This window comes from Vidua macroura, chromosome 8, assembly GCF_024509145.1.
Source record: "Vidua macroura isolate BioBank_ID:100142 chromosome 8, ASM2450914v1, whole genome shotgun sequence".
NCBI classification, from domain to species: Eukaryota; Metazoa; Chordata; class Aves; order Passeriformes; family Viduidae; genus Vidua; species Vidua macroura.
In genome coordinates, this window is record NC_071578.1 from 703,107 (window position 1) to 712,635 (window position 9,529).

General features: G+C 58.2%; 1 protein-coding gene across 1 annotated transcript; it reads left to right on the top strand.

Moving 5' to 3' along the window:
• The first annotated feature begins 809 nt into the window (after nt 1-809).
• Nucleotides 810-8,983, top strand: BNIP3 (BCL2 interacting protein 3). Its single transcript, XM_053984128.1, has 6 exons — nt 810-897; nt 3,784-3,973; nt 4,587-4,671; nt 6,815-6,921; nt 7,011-7,160; nt 8,070-8,983. The coding sequence occupies exons 1-6, from the start codon at nt 861-863 to the stop codon at nt 8,119-8,121; spliced, it is 621 nt and encodes a 206-aa protein (XP_053840103.1). The 5' UTR covers nt 810-860; the 3' UTR covers nt 8,122-8,983.
• Nucleotides 8,984-9,529: the final 546 nt, after the last annotated feature.

Genomic DNA, 9,529 nt, shown 5'->3' on the forward strand with positions numbered 1-9,529 from the left:
TGTGGATGCATCTGCTTTGAAACCCCTCCGTGTATCCTTTGAAAGCCCCCTGTGTCCGTGTTCCCGTGTCGCTCTGAAGCACCGTGTGGGAGGCCCGCGGGCGGGCGGAGCAGAGCGGAGTGCCGTGCGGGCAGAGAGCGGGAGGGCGAGGGATGTCCTGAGGGGTCCTGAGGGATGTCTTGAGGGATGTCCTGGGGGGTCATGAGGGATGTCCTGAGGGATGTCCTGAGGGATGTCCTGAGGGATGTCCTGAGGGGTCATGAGGGATGTCCTGAGGGATGTCCTGAGGGATGTCCTGAGGGATGTCCTGCGGGGGTCATGAGGGATGTCATGAGGGATGTCCTGCGGGGGTCATGAGGGATGTCCTGAGGGATGTCCTGCGGGGGTCATGAGGGATGTCCTGCGGGGGTTATGAGGGATGTCCTGAGGGATGTCCTGCGGGAGTTATGAGGGATGTCCTGAGGGATGTCCTGAGGGATGTCCTCCGGGAGTTATGAGGGATGTCTTGCAGGGATCCTGCGGGGGTCATGAGGGATGTCCTGCGGGAGTTATGAGGGATGTCCTGAGGGATGTCCTGAGGGATGTCCTCCGGGAGTTATGAGGGATGTCTTGCAGGGATCGCCGTCCCCGCTCTCCCGTTTCCCCGCCGGGCCCGCTCCCTCCCCGCCATCATGGCGTCCCGGGGGGGGGGGGGGGGGCGCTGAGGGAGCGCGCGCGCCCCACACCCCCGCCCCGCCCCGCCCCGCCCCGCCGCGCTGGCCAATGGGCGGGCGGCGCGGCGCTGACGTCACGGGGCGGTGCGGCGGCGCCGCGGCGGGCGGGCGGCGCGCGGTCAGTGCGTGCCCGGCCGCCCGCCAGCCATGTCGCGACAGAGCCCTCAGGAGGAGAACCTGCAGGGTAAGGCCGCGGAGCAGCGGCGCTGCGGGCACTGCCCGGCCCCTGCGGGCTGGGGGCACTGCCCCGCCGCTGCGGGCTCGGGGCGGACCCGCGCGGGGCCCTTCTGGGTCGCGATATTGGCCGATTGCGCTGGCAGGTGTGCGCGCCGCAGTGCGCGTCCGCCGCCCCGTGTCCCGCGGAAGAGGCCCGGTGGATGTGCCTGTGGGCAGGGCGCGGGTCAGTGGCGGGGATCAGGTGTGGGACAGCACGGGATTCGCCGGGGAAGGGAAAAAACCCCGGCGCAGCCACAAACGGTGCGGCTGACACGGGGGGTGAGCGGCCTGAGGGGGCATTCTCGTGGCTCTGCGGAATTCTGCTGCTTGATTCCCGGCGTTGAAAGCTGTATCTTAAGAAAATGAAGCTTTGCAGGGCTGGTCTGTGCTCGCACACGTGTCCTGGGCCGGGATATCGTGACAGACCCCTCTGTCCCGACTCCATCGCCGGGACTCGTCTGGCCGGGCTGCATCGCCTCTCCTGGCCTTCGGTCTGTTTGTATTTCCAGCTTCGTAAAAACACAGCTGCTTTTATCTTTAAATGGTGATATCACAGCCTGTTCCGTGTGCTCCAGCACAGCCCTTCTCTGAGGAGCGTCCAAAAGGAGAAGGAAAAAAAGGGAAAATTGTAAACCCCATCTTCTGTCCTCCTGCTGCTGCAGTCCCAGTCCCCTCCCTGCTTTATCCTGCATTCCCGGCGCTGTACCCAGTAAGATTTCAGCAGATGAAGCCTTAATTTGAGCTCTAGTGGTTGTGATCGTTCTTTGGTAACAACTTGAGCTTCCATAAATTTCGGGGGAAAGGGTAGGGAAGGGTTTGTCCGGCGCTGAGCACACTCCCTGCCACATACCAGGCACTGTCACGTGGAGGGGAAAAGTCCCAGACAAACCCAAACAACAACAACAAACCAGCTGTAAAGGAAAAGGGGCTTTGCAGAAAAGCGTCCCTTCCAAACTCGGTGGCCTGGAATGTTTTTCTGCAGCGGGTTTCGTGGTACCTTGGCTGTCCAGGTGCTGGTCTCAGTGTTTGGGATGGAGATACTCAGGTGGTTCCTGCACGTGAGGCAGTTCGGCTTTGTGCTGTTGCCATTGGATTTTGGAGCCCTCAGTCTCCTCCCAGCCAGGATATCTGGGATGTGTTTGCTGGTCCGATGTTCCTGCTTCAGCTGAACCCCTGTGAACTCCTGTGCTGCTGGTGGCTGGGGAGGGACCCTGCAGCTCCAGCTGTTCCTGCTGTGCCTTTCTTCCCTGAGCACCACTCTCCTGTCTCTCCTTTCCCTGCTGATTCCTTAGACATCCTTGCCCAGAATCCAGGGAATTCCTGCTGCCCTCCTGCTCCCGTCCTGCTGCTCTGTTCCCTGTGCACTGCTAGGGCTGGGCCACATCTGTTCCACAGTGGGGTTCCTCTGGCTTTTGTGTAACTCAGGTGTTTTCTGTTCCCTGAGCTCATTTCTGGGGGGCTGGAGGGACAGGACCCAGGGAATGGCTCCCACTGCCAGGGAACAGGACTGGATGGGAGATTGGGAATTGGGAATTGTTCCCTGGCAGGGTGGGCAGCCCTGGCACAGGGTGAATTCCCAGAGCAGCTGTGGCTGCCCCTGGATCCCTGGCAGTGCCCAAGGCCAGGCTGGACACTGGGGCTGGAGCACCTGGGACAGTGGGAGGTGTCCCTGCCGTGGCAGGGCTGGCACTGGGTGGGATTTGGGATCCCTCCCAACCCAAAGCATTCCAGGATTCCATAGGGAGGGAGCTGCTCCAGGCCCTGCAGCGAGCTGTCCCTGCCCAGGAGGGAGCTGTTATTCCCTCCCTTAGGAAAACAAAGCCCATGTGACCGTGTTAAATATACTGCTAGGAGCAAACCCATGACAGCCCTTGCCACACACCCGCGGTTGCTTCACAGCAGCGCCTACAAGTGGGACTGAAAAAAGGCTGCACTAAACAGTCCCTGGGCTCTGGAGCCCAGAATAATTTCAATAAACGAATAACTGAACTTTGGCAGCAAAAGCCCTTGAGATTATTTTCTTCTTCACTTCTGTTGAACAATAAAAATGGAACATATACCAAAATAAAAGATCTGTATGTGCAGAGAGAAGCACAATGTACTACTGAGCAGCTGCTTCCCAGCCCTGTGAGCCTTCCCAGCTCAACTGCCTGCACTTTGCATTCCATGCTGTTTATGAGCTGGGAGGCAGGGCTGGCCTGTGTCCCTGCAGTGTCACTCTGGACAGCCCCAGGGCCAGGGACTGCCCCAGGGCCAGGAACAACCCCAGGGTCAGGGACTGCCCCAGGGCCAGGGACAGCCCCAGGGTCTGAGACAGCCCCAGGGTCAGAGACAGCCCCAGGGCCTGGGACAGCCCCAGGGTCTGAGACAGCCCCAGGGTCAGAGACAGCCCCAGGGCCTGGGACAGCCCCAGGGCCAGAAACAACCCCAGGGTCAGGGACAGCCCCAGGGTCAGGCACAGCCCCAGGGCCTGGAACAGCCCCAGGGTCAGGGACAGTCCCAGGGTCAGTGACAGCCCCAGGGTCAGGGACTGCCCCAGGGTCAGGGACAGCCCCAGGGTCAGGCACAGCCCCAGGGCCAGGGACAGCCCCAGGGCCAGGGACAGCCCCAGGGTCAGGGACAGCCCCAGGGCCAGGGACAGCCCCAGGGTCTGAGACAGCCCCAGGGCCTGGAACAGCCCCAGGGCCTGGAACAGCCCCAGGGTCAGGAACAGCCCCAGGGCCAGGAACAACCCCAGGGTCAGGGACAGCCCCAGGGCCAGGGACAGCCCCAGGGTCAGGCACAGCCCCAGGGTCTCTGGTGCCTGTAGCAAAGGCCTCAGGCTGTGGGGCTCAGCTCTGCTTTGTGCCCACAGGGTCCTGGGTGGAGCTGCACTTCAGCAGCAATGGCAGTGGCAGTGGCAGTGGCAGCTCTGTGTCCGCGGGGAGCCAGGAGCAGGTGCCAGCCTCGCTGTCCATCCACAATGGGGACATGGAGAAGATCCTGCTGGACGCCCAGCACGAGTCGGGCAGGAGCAGCTCCAGGGAGAGCTCCCACTGTGACAGGTGAGCAGGGGGCTCTGCTGGGCACGGGGCGGGCACTGCCAGGGTCACCACGGGGTGCCAAGGACGTGTGGATGGCCCAGAGCATGAGTGCACTGACATGCAGGTGCCTGTTCCTATGAACACACGTGTGCGTGGGGTGTGCGTTTTATGCGTGTTTCCATAGGAACACGAGTGTGCATGTGTGCTCAGAAGCCAGAGCACAGGTCCAGGAGTGCCACACACCAGCTCAGCCCTGGGGCAGGCGGTCAGGCAGTGCCACCAATGCCTTTGCTGGATTTTGATGGGCTGTGAGGTCTGCAGCCTAAACTGTGTTGGGAAAAGCCAAAGTCCAGGACTCACACTCCACAGGATGTGGAACGGCCTGGCCTGGCCTGGCCTGGCTGGTGGGGATTCAATCCAAACCCTGCTGCCACTCTTCGTTTGCTGCCTGTTGTTCCTGTGGAAGTGCCAGGCAGTGTGGGCACAGGGCTGGGGATCAGAGCAGTGGCTGAGGTGGCTGGGCCGTGGCAGCACTGCCCACGCAGCCCCTGGGCCATGGGCAGAACGTGCCCTCTCCCAGCGTGTCACAGAGCACCTCACCTCCTCCTTTCCCGGTGCTTCTGTCCCGGTGCAGCCCTCCTCGCTCGCAGACCCCCCAGGACAGCCACCGAGCTCTGGAGATAGAGAGCCACAGCAGTGGGGAGAAGAACAGCTTCCAGGTAAGGCCCTCACCTTGGGGAGGGAGAGGGGAGCTCTGCCTCCCTGTGCTTTGGGCAGGAGCAGCAGAAGCTGCTGAAGCAGAGACTTCCACAACTCACAGCCACCCTGGCAGAGCCGGGCCGGCAGGGTTTGTTCCTGGCACGTGGGCATGCTTTGGTTTGGTCCTCCCAATCTGTGATTGAGATTTTTCAGGAGGATTTCCCCTCTCCCTTTGGCTGCTGGCAGGGTGCATTTCCTACATCCCCCACCAATGCTGAAATGCACCTCCAGCAATTCAGTAGGAATTCTAAAAGATATTTCGACAGCATCAAGAATTTCTAGAGTCACTTAAATATGGCAGCCAAAAATACACAGTTTCCAAGCCCTGCCATAGCTTTGATTCCAGGTATTTTAACAATTAATACCAAACCTGAATACCTGCTGCTTTAGAAAACTCCCTGTTCTTTCTGATTTCACTTTGTAGGTTTGTTTACCTTGCAAGGAAAATGAATAAACACATTTGCAGCAAGAGTGGGGGAAAGGATATACATTGACCATATTTAATCAATACAGGGCTTATTGCAGGATGACAGGGTGAAATCTGAAGCCTTCAGTGTAATAAATTAGCTTTTAATATGAAAAAAATGACTCACAAAACATTTTGAGGAAGGAAGTCTTTCAAGGAAGTGAATTTTTCTGCATCATTTCTACAACTCCTGCCAGACTCCAAGGACCCAGCTTTAGCTTAGCTAAATGTGGTACTGCAAGTTAATTATTACTGGAAATTATTATTATTTTATATTGTCAGGAACACCCCTCAGCTGTTTAAAGATCATTATTTAGACTTTGAGAACAAATAACCCCAAGTTAGAAAGCCATCAGAGTTCCAGCTGCCTGGACAGTTTTATTTCCATCCCGTGTGTGTGTGCGCATCAAGAGCTGTTGGAATTCTGGGAGCAGGATCTATTTTTATCCCAAGGCCTGGGCTGTGTGGAATGGAGCTGAGCTGAGCCAGGAGCTCTGCCCTGACTCAGCGTTTGTGCTGTCACTGCACCAGAGCTGGGGGGCTTGTTCAGTGAGCACACACCTGGCCAGGCTCACCTGCCTCCCAGGATGGCCCAGGGGCTGGAACTGGGACTGTCAGGAGCTGGACAAGGACAGCCAGTGACATCTGCCAGCTCTGAGCATGGCCAGGAGTCCCTGTGCCCAGTGTCCATCAGAACTGGGAACTGGGATAGGGCAGGAGTCCCTGTGCCCAGTGTCCATCAGAACTGGGAACTGGGATAGGGCAGGAGTCCCTGTGCCCAGTGTCCATCAGAACTGGGATAGGGCAGGAGTCCCTGTGCCCAGTGTCCATCAGAACTGGGATAGGGCAGGAGTCCCTGTGCCCAGTGTCCATCAGAACTGGGATAGGGCAGGAGTCCCTGTGCCCAGTGTCCATCAGAACTGGGATAGGGCAGGAGTCCCTGTGCCCAGTGTCCATCAGAACTGGGAACTGGGATAGGGCAGGAGTCCCTGTGCCCAGTGTCCATCAGAACTGGGAACTGGGATAGGGCAGGAGTCCCTGTGCCCAGTGTCCATCAGAACTGGGATAGGGCAGGAGTCCCTGTGCCCAGTGTCCATCAGATCTGGGAACTGGGAATATTTCGGGTCTGTGCATGAGGATTAAATGCTGGGCTCTGGGATTTCACTGCCAGGGCAGTCTTGTCTTGGGCACATATGGGATATGGGATGTGGGATGTGGGATCTGGGATATGGAATGTGGGATATGGGATGTGGGATCTGGGATCTGGGATGTGGGATCTGGGATATGGAATGTGGGATATGGGATGTGGGATCTGTGGGATCTGGGATCTGGGATGTGGGATCTGGGATATGGAATGTGGGATATGGGATGTGGGATATGGGATATGGGATGCGGGATCTGGGATCTGGGATGTGGCCTTTGCCATTCTCACCCCACTCTGAGGATGGATCCCTGCTCCCCCTCTTACCTGGGCTGTGAACGCTTCCCACGTGGGGCGTGGGATGGGTGGGTGGGCGGCTCTCAGGGCTGGCCTGGGCAGTGGTCCTGGCTGCAGCCAGGAGCTCGGGCAGCTGCCAGCTGTGCCAGCTGTGCCAGCTGTGCCAGCTGTGCTGCCTGGGGGTGGCTCTTGGTTGCAGTCTGAGGAGGATTTCCTGGAGAGGAGGAGGGAGGTGGAGCGGCTGCTGAGGAAGAACGCGGATTGGATCTGGGACTGGTCCAGCCGGCCCGAGAACATCCCGCCCAAGTGAGTGCTGCCACAGCTGCTGGGAGAGCTCCTGCAGCTTCTCCTCCTCCAGGCTGAGCACACACCTGACATCCCTTCCCCAAATCCAGGGAATTCCTCTTCAAGCACCCCCGGCGCACAGCCACGCTCAGCATGAGGAACACCAGTGTCATGAAGAAAGGGGGGATATTCTCTGCAGAATTCCTGAAGGTTTTCCTCCCATCCCTGCTGCTCTCTCACCTGCTGGCCATTGGACTAGGGTAAGGTTCAATTGGAAAAAGAAAAATAGATTTTTTTTCCCTGCTTTCTTTGAGGCCTGATTCTGAGTCCCAACTCCCTCTTCGTCCAAGATGGTTATCCAGGAAGTGCTTCTTGCCTGTGGTATTGCTGGATGGTTGAAGTTTTCTGATTTTCTCCCTGGCTGGGAATTTCTCAGAACAATTAAGAGGCAGGGAACTGAGGAATTCTGTACACTGGAGCTGTAGTCACACAACACTTGGCTCCACTGGAGATGAGACTCGTAATCTCACAACTAGGAGATCAGCAAAGCAAAAAGCTAATACTGAATAGATGTTAAAGTTCCACTGATACAGATTTAAAAACATTTAATATTATTTTAAATTACTCAGTAGATGTTTTAATTCCCTCCTGGGAGGGATGGAGGACGTTTCCTTTCCACATGAGCATGGGGGCAGGTGCTGGGCCCTGGAGCTGGGGAGGGGCTCCAGACCGGGGCAGTCACTGGGGCTGGGGAGGGGCTCCAGACCGGGGCAGTCACTGGGGCTGGGGAGGGGCTCCAGACCGGGGCAATCACTGGAGCTGGGGCTGGGCTCCAGACCGGGGCAGTCACTGGGGCTGGGGAGGGGCTCCAGACCGGGGCAGTCACTGGAGCTGGGGCTGGGCTCCAGACCGGGGCAGTCACTGGGGCTGGGGAGGGGCTCCAGACCGGGGCAGTCACTGGAGCTGGGGAGGGGCTCCAGACCGGGGCAGTCACTGGGGCTGGGGAGGGGCTCCAGACCGGGGCAGTCACTGGGGCTGGGGAGGGGCTCCGGAGCAGTTTTGTTCCTGCTGCTCCTGCCGGGAATTCCTGAGGCAGTGGCCTGGCAGGGAGGGCGTTCCCTGCACGGAGACAGAGCCTGGCTGAGCGTGTGCTCTGGCCCTGCCTGCAGGATTTACATCGGGAGGCGCCTGACCACCACGGCTTCCAGCAGCACCTTTTAGAGGCACCGGGCTCTGGAGCTGAGCGGAGCAGACGCAGCTGGAGCACAGGAGGTGCACAGGAGGGTTGGAGCTGGTCGTGGCGCCGTCGTGTGTGTGTCCTGTCCGTGTCCTGTTTTAGTTTAGTCTAAAAATGGGAAGGGAGATGCTGGAGCTCCCGTGTCACATAGAGCCTTCTGGATCAACCCCTGCTGGATCAACCCCTAGAGCACGTGGCAGATGCTGTGATGTCCCTTAGTGCTTTGTAGTGAAGTACCTGAGAATTAGAGCAGCTCCGTGTTTCAATCAGTCCCAGCTTTCAGCAGCCCTCGTGCTGGGCCGTGTCCATCCCGCCCCTGTGCCTGTGGTGGGAATGTTGTCACTGCTCCTGCAGCCCCCCAGGGAGGGATGAGCCCAAACTCGAGTGGCCTTACAGATGGATCCGGGAATTCCCAGGGGCTCTCACCGGCCCCGGGCAGTTTTTCCTCTGGCAGGTGTTGCTTAGTTCACTTCGGTGGGAGGTGTAAGGTGTTGAGACACAGTGGGAAGAGGTGAGCACGGGGGTAAAACTCCCATCAGTTTGTCCTAGTTCAGAGGTAGAATTTGGATTTAGTGCCTACTAAAAGCTGCTTTTGCCAGGACGTTTATTTAACCCCAGCAGTTACTCTGCTGTACCTACCGCAGGCTGTCGCTTTCAGGCTTTACCTGTCCCACATAAATCTGCACCTGACCCCAGCCCTGGGCAGATGAACCACAGGGTGGCTTCTCCTTGGTTTTTACTGATGCAAAGCCTTTCCCTTCAGTGATTTTACCTTATTTAATGAGAAAATGAATGTTTGCCAAAATACCATGTTTTATATATTTAAATAAAAAGGTTCCTGGTGAACTCAGAGTTTCCTCATTCCTTTTTTCTCCAGGGGCTGATGAGGCTCGTGGCCTCTGCCTGCCCCTTTCCCACTGGTCACTTCCTGACACGGAATTGAGAGGTTTCCATGGAAGCAGCATCAAGCAAACCTCAGCAGGCCCTGGGTAACCTGCACTCACTGCACACACACACAGGTCTGATGCTCCTGAGGAGCTGGGAACCATGGAATTGTTGAGGCTGGAAAAGCCCTGTGAGCCCATGGAGTCCAACCAGCCCAGCCCTGCCCGGGCCAGCACTGCCCCTGTCCCCAGGTGCCACATCCACAGGGCTGTGAAACCCCCCCAGGGATGGGGGCTCCAGCCCTGCCTGGGCAGCTGTGCCAGGGCTGGGCAGTTCTTTCCAGGAAGGAAATTTTCCTAACCTCCAATCCAAACTTCTGCCCTGAGGCTGGAGCCAAAAGCAAAGGTGGGACCAGAACCCCCAAATGCTCCGGTGCCGCTTCCATTTCCTGAGGGACTGAGAGCAGCAGATCCCAGCTTTGGCTGGAGAAGGGAAGGGGTTAAACCA

Excerpts from the sequence above, each read along its gene's own strand:
- BNIP3 (XM_053984128.1), top strand. The coding sequence starts at position 861 with ATGTCGCGACAGAGCCCTCAGGAGGAGAACCTGCAGG. Across the intron at positions 3,974-4,586 it reads GAGAGCTCCCACTGTGACAG|CCCTCCTCGCTCGCAGACCC; the intron begins GTGAGCAGGGGG and ends GTCCCGGTGCAG. Across the intron at positions 4,672-6,814 it reads GGGAGAAGAACAGCTTCCAG|TCTGAGGAGGATTTCCTGGA; the intron begins GTAAGGCCCTCA and ends TCTTGGTTGCAG.